A 21546-nucleotide genomic window follows, 5' to 3' on the forward strand; every position below is an offset into this window, starting at 1 on the left:
GTTTTGTCTATTTAAACTCATCAACATTATTTCTGTGGGCTGAATTTTTTTTTTCCAAAGACAGATGTAGTGTATTGTTTTATGTGATGTTTACAAACGCAATATATTTTCCTCAGGCTCTATTAATATTCTCAACTTCAACCACTGAAGCATCTGCAAATTTCCTTATGAAGCCGTTTTCCTGTCCTTTGAGTTGGGAGGCTACTTACATTTAGCCCTAACACTGTTCCTTTCAGTATCCCTGACACATTTTCAATTACATTTTGCCACGCTATCAGCTCAAATTTCACGTTCTAATTATAGCCACAAACACATCCATCCCAAACCAGCTCAGGGAAGGAGTGGTGCCCGGCTTTCAAAACTTCCCTGAAACGCACAGGAGGCCAAATTAGATTATGACAGACATTTCCATGAGCTAAGCAACTTGGAGAGCTTAACTTCTTAAACAACAAGACCTTCCCAATCTTTCTGGCAGGCTCCCCAACTATAATACTGCATGCTAAAGAAAATCTGAACTATTGACATATTCTCCTTTCAGCTTACTTAAATAATATTTTCCATACGTGTGCTCAATTAGTAGTGATATTTAAAAAGCAAATAATTGACATTACACAAAAATGCATGGACTTGAAAAATTCTGAGTGTAGTACTTAAAGTTTGCTACAGCTTGTATTTCTTGGCCAAATATTATGGATTGCTATTAAAAAAAGGAGGTTTAGGATTAATTACTTATTCCAGGGTTTTACAAATAAAAAACTTCTAAGCCTGCCTGGCATTAAACATAAAATACAAAGAAAAAGAAGAGCCCCTTTAGCAATGCTCTATGTTCAGTTTTAGGCAAAGGTATTCAGCATTTACAAATGAAAAATGTTCATGATTTGAAATTTTATCAGTGTCCCTGCTATAAACCACTCTAAGAAAAGACACTGCCTTGTTTCAAATGTTGGAGCACTTCCAGTATCTGGCAAATTTTAACATGTATCCCTGGCTTGCCAAACATGAAAGCTAGCTGTCAAATTCCTCCCAGATATGATAAAGATGGCACTCAGGATTCAAACTCTCATTTATATAAAATAACACATACAAAAGGTTTTTAGACTTGATATGGCATGAAGTTTAAATTCTAGCCTGAAGCATCTTTGCTGAAAAACATTATTTTAAGTAGATAACCACAAGCAATGACTAAAGAATTAGAACTTTACGGGCTAAAAAATCCACTCTTCACCCCCAGAATATTACCCAGCTCTGGACTAGAAGGCATGGGAAAGGCAGCTGCTTGCTTGTATTTGTGATTTTAGAGAAACACTGTCTGTGAGCTATGGACTTTAGAAAGCAGTCGCTGACCTACAAACAAACTGGATTGCTTGGTCCTAAATGAACTCCTTGAGACTTAAAATGATTAGTAATCCATTAGCACTGATAATGCTGTTTCCACAGTGACAGCTTAGTCAAGCTCTCAAAGTCCAATTTTTGATGCATTTGTCTTTGTTTCACTTTCTATCCAACTCAGCAGATCATTAAATTTTACATCACTGAGCAGATTTGCATTTACCTGTGTTACAGAAAGAACCATCAACTAGATTTTCCCATTAAAGAGTACTAAAATGCCAGTTTAACTTGATCTTTTTCAATCTTTTTATTAAAAAAAAAAAGACAGAATCAACTGACATTAATCTTCAAGAAGCAAAAACTACTCCTTAGCATATCAATTAAACACAATTTATAGTTCTTCCAGGGACTATAAATTCCAAACAAACAAAATTAATGGTAAAATGGAGCAAAACACAGTACTATGTTAGAACATTCAAAGAGATGTTTCATGGTACATAAATGCTTCATTTCAGCCCTTGCCCAAATAACAACACAGAGATGTACAATCTCAGCCTCCCAAATGCAGATCTTCATGTACTTGCAATGGTTAAATTATAAATCAGCAGCAGCAGTAGCTGACTGAAGGCCTCCTTTCAGCAACAGTGCACTGCAGATAAGCCATATGGAACATGAAAAGTTTCCAAGTGCAGCAATCCATCTGCATAATATCCCTCATAATCTTTTAGAAGTTCTTTAGGAAAAATATTATCTCCTACTCAGAGTTTGCCAAGAAAAAAAATGGCTTAACTCTGATTAGAATTCATTTAATAAAAAGAATGGGGTTCTTTAGGTCTACCTGCCCATGTAGTATTGCAATTACAAATACTTTTTGTCCTGAATAGTTCCTTACAGCTTTAAAATTGGAAAGGATAACAGAACTGTTTCAGAGTCTTGGTACTCAAGATAACTTAGTGCTATCACTAGACCAGTATGTGCAACAGGAAGCAGAGAGACTCCCCAAAAATAAGGAAATAGGGTACAAGCAATTACATCTTTGTTTTTACTGAAGTAAAATCATGAGAATGTGGGACTTCCAGACACAGCTCTAATAATGTCCCAATTCATGTTTCAAATACAGAACTTCTCAGTTGTGTGTCAACACAATACATTTAACATGCTTTTTCCTGCACAGCCTCCATTTAGTGCAAATTATTCAAAAGCAAGAGCACCTCTTTGAAGACTGTCCTGACTTAATGTGAAAAGGGGTGGGAAATCAAAGGTGGGACCTCGAGAGGTAAAGAGAAAAGGCTGTACAGGAATCAGGGACAGAGAAATTTGAGTAAGCTTTATCATGTAATTCATGTCAACATTAGATAAAGACTAGCTCTGGAATGCTTGATTTTTTTTTTCTTTTTAAAAAGCCATTGTAATCAGCAAATACTGAATTTTAAGTTATTTGCAAGAAAGAGCAGGGCTTTAAATGGTACCAGTTTGTTACAGTTATAGAAGAGCTTACAGTGGGACAATGTGTAACAGCTTTGATCTAAAAAAATCTTTACAACATTCCCAAAATATTTGGGAGTTTTCAATAAAAGTGTATTATTCACTTCCTGTTGAAATTACCTATAAAACATAAAATTTAAGTTAAAATTCACCCTACTTCCAATTTAACCAACTTGCATAGTCTCCACTATGACTTACAGGGCTCCCATATGAAATGTCACATCACTGATATAAGACGTACCAAAAAACCCTGGGTAAGTCACTAAATGAACTGGATGTGAACTCATCTGCAAGTATGGTGAAGAATGGTATGTCACATGTTGTGTGTCGTATGTCACACGTCACAGGCTGTTAGGGTATTCAGAGGTCCGTACCACAGGAACTGCCATCACCAATATTTTCTTTCTTTAGGTGCAGCTGCACTCCTGGAGCAATTACCAAGAGAAGTGTTTTGTTCAGGTGAGTGCTGAGCGTTGGTGCCCCCGTGGGCCACAGCACCTGCAGCAAAACCCTGGCAGAGAACAAGCCACAGACTCCCTGAGCCCTCTGCTGCACAAGCACCATCAGCTCATGGCCCAAGCAGTAAGATTATTCAAAAGCAACATATTAAAAACTGCAGACATAATGAGGTCCAAAAGGCAGGGAGCAGTGAAGCACTGCTCCCCTCGTTTGGGCAGTTCATCTAAAACAGTGGCTGAGGAACAGAGAGGATCAAGAAGCTGCACTGCTGCTGTCCCTCCTGCAAGGTGGTTAATCCCTGGCAGAAGACACAACCAAACCCACGAGCCAGAAGTCAAAAGATGGGATTACATTAAGTCTCCACTGAAATCAAGCCTACCACATAAAGAACAGCCCTTTATCTTGCTGTAGTTGCAGGAGATGCTTTGTTCTGGGTCTATTCTTTCCATGCACAGCTTGTGTAAAGTCACTCTCTCTTGATCAACAGATGCTATGGTCCTCACTTTGAAATTGCAAAGTAAAAATACACTTTTCTGTCACTACAGAATTTCAAAAGCACCAAATTCTGCAGCAACACAAGGGCTGCAGAATACACGAGACCAGCACAGCTTGAAGAACTTGTTCATACAATAATTATGTCTTTGTGTGACTGCCTGCATGCACTCCAGCACTAACAAGCAATGAGCTGTTGCGGATTTTCTTGGAGTCAATTTTCAATCCTACTTAACACAATGTCTCCAGAACAGCTAAACCCAGAACTCAATCCTTGACAAGCGTCTCCCAAGCAGTGGGTGTGAGAACTGGACGTTGTGTGTCTGCCCTATAAATTTCAAAAATAAAAATATTCTCCGAACACAGAGCAGAAACAGTTGGAAAAACATGGCTTACACAGCTGAGAAATAAAATCAAGTTTCAGACAGAGGAGAATCCAATCCCTGCCTATTGCAGGGCTGATTCTGCAGAGATTTTTGGTAGAGAGAGCACACAAAAGCTCTGTACCAGTGTTTGACACGGATTCAGGATTCTGGCCCTCCCAGCAGCACAGCCTCCAGAGGAGCATCCGATCCAATCTGAGATTGTAATGATGCACAGCCAAGTCAGCTGCCACTCAGCACTCAGTGATCAGCTTTTTCTGGTAATATATTGAAAAATGAGAACATCGCAGCAAATTTCAGTTCACAGCTTTAAAGTCATGTCACTGGTGTAACTGTGACAGGGCTGGTGTAGGACAGAGAGCACCCTGAGCTGCAGCTACATAAAATCACTGCTGGCAATACAGCAGCCAAGTACAGTCGTTATTAGCAAGACTTCAGAAATTTCTATTAAAAGATGCATTCCAGACAAATTTCAGATATCTATATGCTTTAAGTAGTGACTAAATCTGGAATTCATCAAAATTCAGAATACCAGCAGAGCATGGTAAATTTAAAGCACCGGCACTGTTTTAAAGAGGTAGAAGAAATAATGTATTCTTAACCCTAAAACACTAAATTTATTCACTGCTTTAGATACAAGGGAAGTACAGCTTTAGATTATTTGCAGGCGAACCAAAGCTGCTTCAAAAAAAAAAATCTAATTCTATCCTACTTCTGATAATTCTTTATATATCAGCAATGAAGGAATGCAAAACCACATTAACTCAGAACAAAATCTTTTTGCCAGTACTGTCAGCTTGCTTAAAGTCACCAATAATCTGATACTTTGAAATAAATAAATGAAGAGGTACGTTAATCATCTGTACATCCAAAGCAATTTCAGCACAGCCAAAGAATTACAATATTGTTGAGTAAAACAGTATTACCAAATGCAAGATATGGAAAAATCAGTAACAGTAAACAGGTCCAAAAAATACTATGGGAATTAAGCGTTGAATTTAATCTCCCAAACTAAAAAGAAAGAGGTGGGGAGAGAAATGAGAGACAAAGACACCATCAGGAGGGGCAACTGTTCTGTTCAGCACAAAATGCACAGCTGTCTTCTGTCACAGTACTGAAAATAAATATTTGCTACCTTGACCACATTTTAAATTTTTCAAGGTAGTTGTTTTTTCCTAAACCATGAATGGGAACTAAAATCTCTAGGTAGAACCTGTTTATAAGTCAGATTTATAGCAAACGCTTCTAAAAAAAATAGAATCAAAACACTATACACAGACACATAAAAATACATGTGTGTGTGTGTATATATATATGTATGTATACATACATATATATAAAAGCTTTTGATGACTCATTCCAGACCACTTCAGTTTTCAAGCACTTTCCCTCTTTTTAAGGTAAGCTAAAAGAAAATTTTAGTCCTTAACCATACATAAATCCTCCTTAACCACCTCCTTAAAATGTCTCAAAGGTATTTGTGTGCCATCTCAAATTATTTGAAATGTTATATGCAGTATAATTACATTTACATAATCATTTAGCAAATCAAGCCCAATAATGCCTACATTTTCTCAGCATCATGGGCAGATTACCAAGTCTTTTCCTTCCTTCACTGAAATAATTTTTAAGCTTCTTCCTTCTTTTAAACATGCACCACTTATTCCCACAGTATTTGGAGACCAAATCAAGTGGTTTGAACTACAAAAATACATAATACTACACCAATACATGTTCTTCTGTCAGCCCAAAGCTTTCTTCTTTCTTTATTCCCCCCAGGTTTTGCTCACTTCTGGCAGTTCTCCATCTATCAAATACGCAGGAATGCAAAACAATGTTAACACATCACAGTGTCAGCCTCCCTCCGATCTCCAGGGTGTGTTTAACCATCAGCATTCCTGGTGCCACCTCACAGTTCTGTAAAGCTGTGCTGATATTTCACATAGATTTGGAGATTTTAGTCACATACATTCAGCATCAGTTTTCATTGTCTTGGTTGCAGGCATTTTCTTCTTAAAAATAAATAAATTTTTAAACTTACGATGTAGCCTGTGTTATAAAACATTTCAAAGAAATAATTATTTTTTAAGAATTTGCCCCAGTTTCCACCATCTTACTTTTCAGCTTAGAATAGCAAAATAGAGAAGCCCAAATTGCTTTGCAAATCCTTATCTAGATCGGATACACCAGGTATCCACCAAGGAAGGAAATAAGATCAATTAACTGAAGGTCATTCTCATCTAATTTTGTATGTGTGCATCCAAGTATATATTTAGATACAATTCCCAGATCTTCGTTTTCACATGAAGTCAACCCAAATTAAAAAAAAAGGAAGCAATGAACCAATTCAAGTGCTACCAAAACAAACTACTACGCACCAACAACAGTTCAAAATACACATTGGTTATTCCCAGCCTGGAAAAGAAGCAATGCTGGGAGGTGGAGAAAGCTGGATGAAAAACAAAACCAGAGAGCTTTTGGTTTATAAACACAGTGTTTCAACACCAACTTTTCTGTTTATGCTCCCCACACTGTTACACTTGTCTCTTGGCATATGCTCCATCTGGCTGGGGAGATGCATCTGCTTCTTCCTGCTGCAGGCTCTCCACGTGCAGCTGAGCTCTCCGTGCTCACTCGGAGCCAGGAGCCAACAATCCCATCTCTGATCCCAGAGATGCTCCTGACTACAGAACGTGCACTGCTCCTCTAACAGCTCCGTTAAAATTTGGTGAAAAGGCAGAGATGGAATGTATTTTAATGCAAGAAAACAGCTGATTACAGCAGAAGATTAAACTGCCTTGTTGACCCTGCTGAAAGCAGCAGCAGGGTCATTTACCTGCTTTGAACTGTGAAAAAACCACTCTCACACCAAGCCATCACAAATGTTACTCCTCATTACAGTCACCTATTCCCATGGTAAGGCATTTAATGCAAACATCCAAATCATTTGCTGGAATTTACACCAGAGCAGTCCTTCCACAAGAATGAGTATGACTGCCATAATTACGTGCCATAGTTTAAGAGAGATTTTTTTTTTTTGTACTTTCTAGTTATAATTTTTGTTACAGATCATTACCTATTTCAAGGACAGCTGTCAATATCTGGGGTATAACCTAAGCCTTATTCAGCACATTACACTACACTGAAAACAGCATTAAACTACAGAGCACAGGAGAGGCTCATTAACTGACACCCACCCGGAATTCTCCTGGGCACAGATGCCAACTGGGAAAGTAGGTCACATTTTACACAGGCTCCTAAAAATCAAATCACCTCAGTCTGATGAGGTGAGATGAGGAACAAGCAAAACTCACCATGGCCAAGTGTAGGTGAAATACACCCTGGTTTACTGTATCAGTCAAGGAAAATTAAAACATGGAAAAAAGATAAAAAGCTGAGCTAAACAGGCAGGAAGAGCCATCTTCAGCCCTTGATTCCCAGAAGTGAGGCTGGGAGAGAAGGAACAATTGTGCAACTGCTGCTTTCTGAGGCCTTATTGAGGGGCAGAAGGACCCAAAATGGAAGTGATATCTTATTGTAAATAACCTGCAATAATCTTAACATCCTGCACTAAAGAAAATATACAGTGCCTGTTCATCTCCCTCTTTTCCTTTGGATTTAAAAACAATGAATGCTCAAGGTCTCAAATTGTCTTTTATACATTAAAACATTTTGTTGACCATATGGATACAGAATCCTGATAAAACCTGAAATTCTTCCCATTTTACTCTGCAGAAATATTTCTTTCTTCAGGAAAAATAATTACTTGTCAAGAATAATCTGTTACAGAAAAAAAGTCCATGAACATTAAAGCATCAAATGCTTTAACACCTACAGCAAGTCCTTCAAATCACAGACAGCACTTCAGCGTAACAATCTGCAACTGTGCCATTATGGGTTTGTAAAACCAAATACACAATCCCAGTATTTCAAGAATTCAAAGCACACACTGAATAAAAATTTCACTCTTTTCAATACCTCTATATGGTACATCTATGCTGTGCAAGAGCACTACCTTACATTCCAGTAACCTCATAAAAGAGCAGGTATAGGAGAGCAAAAGATCATTCCCAACTACAATAACATGTTCAGCAAAGACATAACTGCATGCATCAAAAAAAATTTCTAATATTCATTTAAGATGCCAGTGCTCTCCCTCCCACTATGTTTTCACAAACATTCCAGCAGCAACAGAAGACACCAAGCTCTGGGCATATGAAAGCAATTCCTATGCCAAAACTGAGCAGGAGACAACTACAAGGGGAAGATGTCTCATCAATTTCACTTAATCATGTACAACATTTCTATCTACCCAGTACTGGAAATAAGTAGCAGCAGATTTGTTTCCTCCCTTTCCCAGCTTCTGAGCTGTATGGAATTACCTTTCCTTCTAGCCCAGAAAAATCCACCCTCCTGTCATGCACATTAGGACCACAGTGCCTCCAGAGTAGTTCCACAGTGAGCTTATGTCCCAATAAATGCCATTTGTCACATTCGAGGAGGTAAGTGAATTACTAAACTAAGATCTATACATTAGCTATAACTCCATAAAATGGAATTACTTTTTAAAAATCAGTTTAGTACGAATTTGACAGATTTTAGGTGCTTTGCTGCAGTAATTTTCATTTGTTAAAATAGAAATTCAATGTCATTACAAAAAAGAGAAGCCATTTTACATTGTTCTTTCAGCATGTTTCCAAAATGCTGGTGATGTCACTAAACATCTATCACACTCCAAGCACCTATCAATCCAGAAAGAAAAAACCCAAAAATATTTCACAACCAGGCTAAAGAGCACACAGGGCTAATCTGGAGAGATAGAAAGCTGCATTCCTAAATTATACTGTATTTGAAAAATGGGAATAAAGTCCCAAATTCCACACCAGTATAAAACATTAAACCCAGAGAAGAAAATTAGAAAGAATCTGCAGATGAGTCCTTGCATGGTCCCCCAGAGCACATCTGCCCTTGGGTGCTAAGTGCACTTTTAATGTACTTGTCAGGGGTCAAACACTTGACCCTGGCAAAAAAAAAAACACCAACAAGAAAAACCCAGAGAAGCAACCTTGCAGAGAATTATTCTGGAAGAGGTCCTTAGTCCTTGTGATGTGAAGAAGCACCATTACCATGAGTCACAACACAGAGATGCCCTGCATGCAGAACAAAACCCAGCTGAACTTGCATTCCTGTCTCAAACTCATGTCTGTCACCATCAAAAGCTCATTCTGCAGGAATTAGGTTTTCCCTTCCTCTCCAGTGGCTATCCCTTATTTATGCTAATCCACTGACTAAGCCTTCAACTCTTCTCGGCTTGTATTATCCCTCTCTTTAGAGCTCAATGCTGAAGACAGAAGTTGGGGAGGGGTTTTTTCTGATCATAAAAGACAGCTGACAAATTAGCAGAGAATCTTCTCTGAAAGAAATATAAAGCATTTGTATCTCAGTTTTGTCAATCTGATTTTTTGCTTGCACACTTATGTACAAGATCAGCTAGTACCATCCCTGTACTCTGATCCCCTTGGCAATAGGCTCTTCAGCTATTCAAGGCTAATCATTATTCTGAAATCATTCCTAAAAAGCAAGGCATTTGTTCAGAAGACAACTTCAGAATTTAAATTAAACCCTTAAGTCAGCCACCTGTTTTGGTCTATTTACAGGACTACTGGAGACATGCTCTGAAATGCAGTTACAGTACATCAAGGCTCCAATTGCCAAGAAAATCCTTGAATTCTACGGCACCTAATTTAGAAATTATGTACTGAAAAGAGTTTCTATTTAAAGCTCAAGCATTATAAAAGTAGATGAAACCAATACCTTGGAGTAAATATATTCGTGTTATTCTATTAGTGCCGTCGTTCTGCTGCTATTTTAATTGACAGTCACTGGACAACAAATTTAATTAAGTTTGTTTATTCCACAGATTGGCTTTTTTTGGCCTTTTTGGGTTTTTTTCTGGCTGAACAAGGGGCAGCAGAGGTGGTGGCTGATTTGATCCATGTTCAAGATATGACTGGTAAAGTGGCTACTACCTCAGAGGAGAAAAAGGGCCAACTATAATTGTCTGTTAGGCTGAGGGCACTCTTCTGACCTTTCTCTTCCCCTCAGTCGATTTTTTCTCCCCATTAAAACCTTGAACATTTCTCCCCCTCCTTCCCCAGAAAAACAACCATTTTTCACACCTCTATTTCCATTGCCAAATGTGATTGAAATCAAACATGTTTCCCAGAAACTGGCAGGGGGTGGAGGGCAGATGGGAAAACAACATGGCTGTAAAGACAAGTTATTGCCTTAGAGAAACCCGACTAAAAGCAGTAGTTTACATTTTATAACACGGTATTAAATAACTTTAAAGCATTTGATTAAAATATCTTAAAATGCTCTAGGTTGCTCTATGTTTTAATTATTAAGGAGATAAGAAGACTGATGTGTCTTCTCAAATTGTTACCTCAACGATATCTGAGTTGGTTCTGCTTTCATGGGGCTCGTTGTATTCTGTGTATTTTAGTAGAACTTTGTCCATGTCAGTGCTGGCATACTGAAAGAGTTTGTTAGAGCTGTTAAAAATGATGAGTGCTATTTCACAGTCACAGAGCACACTCAACTCATAGGCCTTCTTCATTAATCCAAACTTCCTCTTTGTAAAGGTGACCTAGAGAAGAAAGAATAATGATTGATTTATTTTTTTAAAACACATGACAAGGGTTTGAAGGAAAATAATCAAGGTATACACTGATTGAGCCTACACCATTTACTCCTACTGTAATATGCAGCTTAACACAATAACTGCCTATAATATCTGGTGCCAATTTTAGGGCCCTATGTTCCCTACTAGACTAAATTATATAATTACAAAATACCTTCAACTCTTCCACTGGTAAATAACTACCAAGGAGAGTTAAATTTTAGTTAGAATAGGATAATTTAGCTTAATTTCCTCTGTTCAACAGACTGACTTTCCAGGCATCACAGGTATTCTTCTGTGGTACTCACAACCTTAATTATAACAAAATCAAAGAAAACAGAACAATCAGTGGAAGTAACACTTACTATGCACTATGATTTCTAATTATGTAAAGCTAAGAAATATTGCTATTTTGTTACTATTAAGTCATCTAATCAGAGTCACTTATAATTTGACTTGTTTTCTGCCACATGGAAACATCAGGAAACAAATGTTCTGTCCAGTTAGAACTGCTGTGGGGAAACAAATCCATTACAGACCACCACACTGGAGCATCTGCCCATCAGGGAAGGAGGAAACAGTTATGAAAATTACCATCAGTTATGATTAAAAAAAAGTTTAAAAAATCTTTCCTTTCACAAGGCAGCAGCCAAGGACATCAAAGTGTCAGTGCATTTGACACCCCTCTATTACAATTCCAAGCACTCTGTGCTTCCAAGCCTCCGTGACAGGTGAGTGATCCACAGGCCCCATGCCCCACAGACAACAGTCAATGAGCTTTTGCAAGAGAGGAATGAAGTAAGACACAAGAAACAATCAAACCTGTTTTCTGGGTGTCTGTAGTTTAATTACCAAGCTGTACAGCAAGTTTTTGGGAAAATGGATGGGAAACTTCTTCTGTATATACACACCTGGAGGCTTTTTTCTCCTCATTATCTCACGCATATTACTTTTTTTAATACCATTAATAATACAAAGTATATCCTATTCTTCCCAGCACGTTAACAGTCTCAGAGGATACACAGCTGTTGTTCTTCTGACACTTAAAAGGTTATTACCTGAGTATGAGCAGCTATAGAGAGGTACTACTGTTTAGTGTTAGGAAAAAGGCATTATAAACAACATGTGTGTGCGCTGTGTCACCTGGAGAAGTCCTCAGACAAAAGAATGAAGGTTTACTGCCACTGAGGACCAGTAGAATCCTGGACAAGAGCTCTCCATTTCTTTTCTGGAATTTTATCTTTCTCATCTCTCGTAAGGCTGCTTCACTTGTGAGATTCTCAGCTGGCACCAACTTCTCTCTGGGTGCCTGGACAGTGCTTAGCACAAACCCCTCTACCACAGCACCGTGAGCCTTTCTTCAATGCACACAGATTATTTTAAACTCAGTTTTCATTTCAGAACCCAAAAACAGTCAGTTCTCTAAATTTCTCTCTTTTTCCCTTCCATTTAGGACCACACCAAACTCAAAAAATATGTTTCTTTACTGCAGGTAAATCATTTCCCCAGCGCTATTTTAACATTGCTTAGCAAAAAAATGGGTGAGGAGGAGACAGCCAAGGCAGCAAGACTGAGCTCCTTTGATATCTAATTTACTGTGCTGGATTCTCTTCAGCTTAATGAAGATAAATGTCCTACCGCTCATTCAAGAAGATAAAGCTGCTTAATTAATAATACAATGACAGTCTCATGACAATCAGAATGCCCCTGAGGAATGGTCTATATATTCTGTTTTGAGCTCACATACAATCCCATCAGAAATAAGATGCTTCTGACAAAACAGTAGTTTTTCTTCCCACACAAGTTAGATGAACTTGCTTTGCAGGCAAAGCTCTATCCCATTCTAATTATATTTTCAAACAAAGAAAATCTAAATCTCAAACTAAACACCCAACCAGGACATCACAGGCATGTCCATGAGTGAACTACTCACCAGCTATACATGCCATAGAAAAACTGACAGGACACAATTGAACTACACTTTCTGTTCAAAACAAACCCTGAATGCCCTCCGTACCTGGATGAAAAAAAAAAAAAAACAAAAAAAAAAACCCAAAAAAAAAAAAAAAAAAAAAAGAAGTAAATACCTTACAAATGCCCAGTGCATCAGGGCATACTAATATGTTAAAATTCCATTTCCTGGCTACCAAAAACACAGGACACCAGTGGGGATGAAGGCCACTGATATCTCTGCATATAAAAACTAAGATTCCACTAACAAAAACTATTTACTCTCTCTAAAACCTTGTAAAAACAAGATGCAGTGTGTTTTCATCTGAGTTTCCAGAGAAAAAGGCTAAGGCAAGCCTAATTCTACTTTTAAGTTAGAGCTTAAATCCTCTTCCTCATCACTAAATAGCCCAAAAAGTGGCTAGCCAAAAACAAAACTAGAATTTCATCTCCCTATCTTGCTTCAGTCACAGCAATGGTGTAAGTGCTCTAAAATTTTATAAAATTGCACTAATTCTCTTCCTCTCCATTGTTTCAATCTGAACAATGGGATGGGGATTCAAAAAAAAAAAACCAACCCAAAAACACTTCACCAAAGTCACGGCAGAAGTTCAACACTATTTGTTTCTCAAGCAGAACAAAACCAAGGTTGCCCAACTTAATCCAGATTCATTTTAAAAAAAGGAGTATGTGGGATCAATATCCATCTCCTCCATGTGCTTTAAGTTGTAGAGCAAGATCTGAAAAGAACTGAAGTCATTAATTCATCTACTTTTACTACGTGTACTTAAGACATTTATCTACATCAAACATAAAGTCACTGGGTGATTAAAGCTGTTCAAACACAATACTTGGCTTTCTCCCAAACTCCAATAATACTTTTCTTGCTATATATAGACTTCTCAGAGTTTACATTGCTTTAAAGTGATACAGGGAGAAAAACAGTCTTGATTTCACCAACAAAACAATGGGCTCTGAGCTGATGTGTCAGCAGCAAGAGAGTCCCATGGAATTCTGACACTACCCCAACGTCAAGCTGCTGCTCAGAAGTTAAAAAAGGAAATCAAGCAGCAGGAAGGGAAGAGAACAAAACAGCAGCACACCACTATACAAGTCCATATTTTGCCTGCACCCTGAATTCTGGGGCCCTTGGCCATCAGAAGTAATGGAGCAATATTCCAAAAAGTTCAAGGAAAAGGAGCAAGAGGTGTGAAACAAATTCTGTATTAAAACAACTAAGCAAGCAAGGCAGCTATAGCCTGAAAAAACTTACTTTAAGAGAAAAATAAGCAAAAAAAGTAAGCACACTTTAAGCAAGTGTGGACAGACAGTAGATAGGGAGTCACTGTTGGCTCTTACATGCAAGAGCTGAATAACTGACAGAACCATGACAAAGGGCAAATAGGATGGTGTTTCTTGAAACAACAGTCAGTAAACCTACAGGAAATTCTAGACAAAAAATGTTGTAAATGCTGCAACATTATAAGGGCTCAAAGGATAACTGAACTTCCCTGGTGGGGGGGGGGGGTGGGGAAAACAAACAAAAAAACCCATTAATGGTTACTAAATATACGGAAACCACATCCAGCTCAGGAAATCCCTGAGCTAAGAATAGTTAAAAGCTGGAAGAGGATTACAGGCTGTGTACATGTGCATCTCCAGCCCACACGTATTTGCTCATGACCATCACTGGACAAAGGATGTTGGCCCAGCAGCACCTTTGGCCTCAGCCACCAGCACTGCTCTTAAAGATCTTAATGTAATAAGATCATTCCTGTAATAATTTGCCTTAAAAATGACAGCTTCCACATATCCCACTATATATTTCAGTATCCAATTAAACTTTTATTTTGCATCTCATGTAGCAATTCAGAAATTAAGAGGAAACATTACTGCAAGAGTCCTCAACTTTTGGCACTTTTCAAGTTCACAGGACACCTCTCTGTTAGGGCACAAGCAGCCAAGTGAGCAGCTTTCCCTGAAACATTCATTTTGAGCCCTCTTCCCCCCCTTCTGACTGACTATTTTTAAAGCATGTTGTAGCAAACAGCTCTTACAAGAAATATAAATTGATGCTTTTAAATGGAATGTTAACAGAATTTGTTACTGTATCCAAAGGACACTGCCCACAGATACCTCAAACTCCTCTGTCGAAGTGCTACAGAAAATACTTTTACTAGATCCTTCCTGAATTTTTCATCCTTTCTCTGCCTCCAGTAGTAAGTGTTCCTAGTAGTTACCAGATCAAGTCATGTGTCTGTTTAAGAACACCCCTCCACTCTACTGCTAGCACAGTAGGGTACCATTTAAATACAAACAGCAATTTTAAATTTTAAGTAGTAAGAGTTATTACTTATAAATAACATTTTTTCCTCAAACAGTCATAAAATCATTGAGGTTTCTTATTCATATTCTGGCAAGGGCATTTGTGGATATATGAAGACAAAGCTCAGCTTCAGAACAGTGAATTAGGATGAATGTATTCAAACTCTCCATTAGTTTTTAAGATTTCTGATGGACCTGTTCATGCAGACTCCTTGTTTCTCACCTGCCTATTCCGTTCATCCATTATTCTCGTGATCTGTATTTTCTTTCTCCCCATTTTCGCCTCTTCTTTCTTTTGTTTAGCAATCCAGAAATAAACTAATCCAAGAAATGTCCCTCTTCAGTGTTCTAACACATGATACAGTTTTCTTTTACTTTATCTTCAGCTTGAGAAACGGTTTCTACTTCTTCTTATAAGCACCTAAAAAAAAATGACAATATTAATGCACAAATTACTAAGAAGGAAGTATCATTAAAAACCCGTAGAGCCAATAAACATGTGCATCATGAAATTTCCGTGAGAAATCAAGTGTTTTCATTAGTAAAGTATTACACTACACACTGTCTTCTAATTAAACTCCCACTGCTCTGCTGCATTCTACATACAAACTACAGACTTAAAATGACCAATAATTTCACACACTTCCAACTGCCTCAAAAATACAATTATCAAAGGGGTGGTGCTCATCACTCTAAGCTTTAGGCCTTTAGTTATCACATTTACAAGTATTGGTAAACTCGATTCAATATTTTAGGAAATCTTATAAAGAAACATTTTGTGTTGCTTGTTTTCTCTTGTAAAATTATCACAAAAATAAGAAAACAAAGCCATAAGAATATCACATTTCTGTTCCTAAGCCAAATTACATCTCCTTTTGTGAGCCAATTCTTGGGGTTCCATTGGGAAACAAGAGGGAGAAGGAAAGAGGGAATCTCTCTGCTTAAAAGAGACCAGAGAAAACAGGTTTGCAACAAAAGTATTTCACGGTTTCCGAGACACCAAGGAAGACCTGAGACCTGACACAGTTCCTCTCCCTCCAATAACCTGTAAATGCCACATCTGCCAATACCCATTTGCAGCCCAGCAACTGTTTCACTGTTATATTGTTCACCAAGAGAAATGTGCAGGAAACTTGAGAAGCCAGTGTGTCACCACATTTAAATCTGCATTGAACTACCTGATATTTAACAAACTTCAAATGTATTTCCAGTTAAAGAAACTGCTAAGCCATATTCCAGATATACTGCTTGAATTGTAGGATAACATTAATTGAAGAAAACTGGAGAAAAATTTAAATTAAATGGCTTCTAGAACATGAAGGATATACTAGAATGTATGAAATAGGTACTTCTTTATCTTATTATCACCTAGTACTGATCCAAAGGGGTAAAACCAGCCCCAGTATTAGCTGATAACCTAACTTCCCAACCCAAAACATCTTCTGAAGTAAAGCCTTGCGTATTTAAATCTGGGTGTCACCATGCCATATCCTTGAGGCCATGTGTAGAAAGTGGTGCAACCACATCACCATCAGACAGTTAATGAGCAGAGACAGCAAAGGCGATTAGTCACAGGCTACACTTCACAATACATTCAATTTACACCGAGGAAACAGACATGATGTTCTTGGGAGGAAAAAAACAGAGGTGGAGGAACATCACAAAATGAAGGGATGTCATTTTCTATTTACCTGACAGCAGCAAAGGGCTGCTTTAAAAAAAGCGTCACAAAACGCCCAAGAGTTTTAGAAATACTATTTCATGAAATTTACATTAAAACAACACTTACACGGTAAGATGTCCACTGGTCTAAAGGATATGCACTAAACAGTGTCTATAAGGCAAAACAATTGAAAACATCCATCAACACTGCACTGCTTCTGTTTTCTTCATGAGAAAGGATTTCTTTTCATGAAAAGAAAAGGAAAAGGTGCTGCTAAGAAGGTAATTAACAGACAGCGAAGACCAGATGAAGCAGCCTCTATACAACCAATAGCACCCAGGGAATATCTTCCAAGGAAACAACAGTTGGCATATCAATTTATCCCACTTTTGTTTCAAAAAATTTTCTCAGCGCATACTATGATCACACATTAAATTTGGTTCTGGAAAAATCTGGTTGCATCCCTTGATCATACTTAATCAACGGCTCTCTAACCAGCTCTTAGAATTTGTTTTCTCCTTCATGTGTGGCTTCATTTTTTAAATCTACCATGCATTATTGAATCTGTTCTCTGAATACGGAATTACCAGGGTCCTTACTCTGCTTGTAAAAGCCCCACCCCCATCATCACCAGTACACAGCAATGGCCACCACACAAGGCCAAAGATCCATCTGGTGCAGCATGTTATCTGTGGCTACTAGCAGGTATCACTAGGATGGCCAAGGAAGAACACAGGAATAGAGTAATAAAAATATACACCACGTATTAAATGGTTTTTGAATCAGGAACTTCTGGAGTCTTTCTGCCTCCTGTGACACATACTCAAAAGCAAGTCTATGCAGCGAATAAAATAAGGAACTCTGGGGAAAAGGCAGAAAGGCAGATAAATAGGATGTGAAATTGTGCAATATAAGTACTAAAGAACACAAAATAAAGAGATGCACAAATGTTTTGTATGAGCTAATGGAAGGCACAGTAGCAGGGAAACACTGTTATCTGCTCTGTGTACTGTCACACAAAGGGAAATGGGAAACAGTAATTTTCAACAACACTCTGTTACAGCTTTGGGGTGTCATTTCAGGTCTTTTACAATGCTTATGCTCTATCAGGCATAAAAACCTCAAGCTACTTTCCATTTATCAGAGTTCACTGTTCCCTCTCATCTCAGGTCTGACTTTCTTCAACCTTCAATACTTGGATCACTTAGAAATTGCCAATTCCTATCTGCTTGTGCGCCCAGCCCGGGTCGGGCTCTCCTCCCTCTCCCACAGGTTGCTATGGACACCAGAACCTGCCCCAGAATCGCATTTTCCAAAGGCAGCCCAGCTCCGGCATGCAGCATCCCTGTCATTCTGAAGTCCCACTCAAGGTGATTTTCAAAGCTCAGAACTGAAACAGAAGTTTGGCTTGAGCTCAGGGCAGAAAGGACCTTGACACAGCTGCAAAATCAGAGAAAACTGTGCAGTAAAAAGGCACTTTCCATGCATGCTCAGAACATCCCAATGGGAAGTTACTGCCAGTGACAAAGGCACGTCACATTTCTAATGAGAACAAGGACTTCTCCTTTTACTCATCCTTGATCATGTCACAGTTGTGGTTTTATTTTCTATCCTGACTAGTAACAAAACTATGTAAGATAACGTACAAGACTGGGTCCAACACAGGTTCCATCAGAAATGTAACTAGCAAAGTTTTCATTTTGCTAAATCATAGTTGCATTACAAACATACAATTAGGTGAAGCTCTTAATTCACAAAGCCGTTTCACCTAGAATATCGACACACTTCTGCCCAAATAAAGGAAAACCTGCTGATAAACACATGAAGATCAACCCACATTTACATCTGAGACTAAATATGAAACTAACACAAAGTAACCTTGATGAAGGTAAAGTTCTACTTCCTTAAGTGACAGAATCCAATCACAGCCACCAAAGCTGCTTCACATTACTTGCAAGGGCACACAGCAGCACAAATAAGTTTGTCTTAAAGAAGGACTTCAGGTATATATTAAACAGAATAATTAGAGTAAGAAGAGAAAAAGAAGGAAAAAATCCCACATGCTTCATGTTGAGCTTCAAATGGAAAATAATGTCAGCTTGCAATAAAGGCAAGAAAAATTATTTTTGTCTTGTCCAGGTAATAGCCTCTCTATTTGTTTAAAAGTAAATGATTCCAAATTTTCTGGATTTATTCCCTTCCCCAAAACATGTGAAAACAGCACACTAATTACTGACAGACAACAGAACCACATGCAGAAACATACCCTCACAACTGCACATCTTCAGGAGCTCATCTGAGTTTGCTGCCAAGATTGCTTTCAGTTTCACAGATTGTTGAGAGAGATGTAACTTTAAAGCAAGGAAACTGTATTTGACCTATTTAAAAAGACTCTTTCAATGGTTCAGTGGAAACACATTATATCTGTGCAAAACTGCACAAGGTCTGGAAGCCTCCTGGCAGAACAGGTTAGGAAAAACTGTGTCAGAATCATACTCCTTCCATTTAATTTCCTTTCATTTCCCTCTGACTCTGTTTTCTTGAAACTTCCATTTCACCACCATGGTTACAGGTTACATCTGACAGTCCCGTCTCCTCACGGCTCATTTACTGCAATGCACACAAAGGAATGAGTGTCCTGATGTCAGATCATTTGCATGAAAACACAGATCTGCAGAGATGCATCTTCCACAAGCCTTGGCTATGGCTTATTAAATAGCAGTAATTTTTACTAAACCAAGATTAATAGGTCTTTTTCTAGTCTTAAAGGAGCCTGTGCAGATATTTTTGTAGCTATGGCCCCTCAGCATGAACTGGTGAGCAGACTGATCACAGCTGGACTGCACAGTTGCTGGTTTTTCTGACACTTTGCACACTCACATCAGCAGAATATAAAAATTCTCATTCACAGCAACACGGAGATGAGCCCTACCACGTGTAGGCTGCTGCACACCCACAAGGCAGAAAACACAGAGTATCTCATTTTTCCACAGTACTAATAATGGACAAATGTCAGTGTCCTCTCTCCCTGCCCCACAGCACTGAGTAGAAGTGGCTAGGAAAAAAAAAAAAAAAAAAGTCAAAGAATATCTTCACCAAAGTAATTTATCTAAAGGTTAAAGGGCTGTGTGGAACATGGCCAAACATGATTCTCAGACTCCATTTCACTGTCCAGAAGTGAAAAAGAAGAACATTTTCTTCTTCAGAACTTCAAAGAGATGCAAACCATATAAAATAAGTACACAACTGCAAACACCTTTTTTTCTAAATCCCATACTAATTACACAAAATGTTTTCGCTCAGGTATGACTGCACTGACACATGTTGAGGTCCATGGGACGTCATCTCTGTGCCCTAGACATTCCACCAGCCCTGCTCCAAAACTCACTGCCTACCACCTGGAAGCTAAATTCGAAAATTAGAATTCCCAGCAAAGGGATTTTTCCATACCTTTTGTCTGCACTTAACAGAGAGCACACTCGGATCCTTGCTGGGGTTTTTGCAGAGGTGTGCAAAACCAGTACCAAAGCAGTTTCCTCCAGCCACATTTCTACAGCCCTGTCACCATACATCGCTGTACGTATTGTCAGACAGAATTGTTAAACAATCCCACGGCACCCTTCCAAAACCAGGGTACATGCTGTCATTTATCTCTCCCTACTTGCTGCACCACAATCCTAGGAAATAAATCTTTTTTTCATCCTGAGTTTAGAAGCCATTCTTTTCCATCCAAGCAGAGCCTCACAGTAAATGAGAGTGGCCTCACAGCTTCAAGGTCCTCAGCCACCAAGTGATACACAAGCATTGTTATAAAACAATAATATAACCCTTAGCCAAAATTACTTTTTTTTTTAAGTGGGACAACGTAAAAAACAGGAAACCATAAACAATTCTTTATTGATATTCTGGTGTTATGCATCATAAAATACTTGTTTCTTTCAGCTGGGAAGAATAACGCACATCTCTGGTACAAGACAATTTAAAATAAGTTGTACTTTTAAGATGTGTGGAGTTTTGTAACCAAACACGGTCCTCATCTTCCACACTAACATCAAATCTATTTTTAAGCTTCTAGTTTGTAAGTAACTTCAAAACAGTATGTTTTGAAGGCATTAGAAAAGATCATGAAGTATTTTCAAAAAATATCCTTACTGAAGCACTGCACCTTCCAAGTGCTACTTAAATCTACAGTTGCTGGAAAAGGCCCTTTCTGCCATTTCCTCCACGCACTCGGTCCTGCCTGTGATGAAGTGAAAGAACTCCATTTTCTTGCACACAGAACTACAGAAATCTGAGCTGTATCAAAAATGAACTAAGATTCAAATGTCTGTTTTAAAAACAAGTTTTGTTACTCCTAGAATGCACTTTTAAGTTAGATTTTCCTGACCTGACAGACCAGTTTTCCAGAACTATCAGGATCACCTATGACAGCACTCGCTCCCCTAGACAATGTGACAAATGTGGCCTTGCCCAGGATCAGGAAGAGCCAGGACTTCTGCTCTGGTTACTTACTTTCAATTAAATGTTAAGATTTAATAATAATACTGTGACTATACACTTTTTCTTGGCCTACTCTTCAGTTCAAAAAATCTCTACAATCCTATTCTGAGTATTTATAATTTATACTACCTAGAACCAAAGCAGCCATAATCACGCTATATACATATTTACTACATCTTTTCAAGTAACACTAAATTATATTTTATTATTCCCAACCATAACTTTGGTATTTTCTAAACTAATTTATCCTTGCATTCTCAAAACTACTTTAGAACATA

At 38.2% G+C, this 21546-nt stretch overlaps 1 protein-coding gene across 3 annotated transcripts in view; it reads right to left on the bottom strand.

Moving 5' to 3' along the window:
- Positions 1–21546, bottom strand: part of MEF2A (myocyte enhancer factor 2A) — an 82321-nt gene that overhangs the window by 32671 nt on the left and 28104 nt on the right. For all 3 annotated transcript variants that reach the window (XM_068203627.1, XM_068203626.1, XM_068203625.1), the window contains exons 2-3: positions 15329–15526; positions 10594–10797 (exon numbers count right to left, since the gene is read on the bottom strand). In XM_068203627.1, the coding sequence (XP_068059728.1) occupies positions 10594–10797; positions 15329–15382 (258 nt within the window). In that variant the 5' untranslated portion in view covers positions 15383–15526. The remainder of the gene's footprint in view (positions 1–10593; positions 10798–15328; positions 15527–21546) is intronic.

This window comes from Anomalospiza imberbis, chromosome 13 (genome assembly GCF_031753505.1).
Source record: "Anomalospiza imberbis isolate Cuckoo-Finch-1a 21T00152 chromosome 13, ASM3175350v1, whole genome shotgun sequence".
NCBI classification, from domain to species: Eukaryota; Metazoa; Chordata; class Aves; order Passeriformes; family Viduidae; genus Anomalospiza; species Anomalospiza imberbis.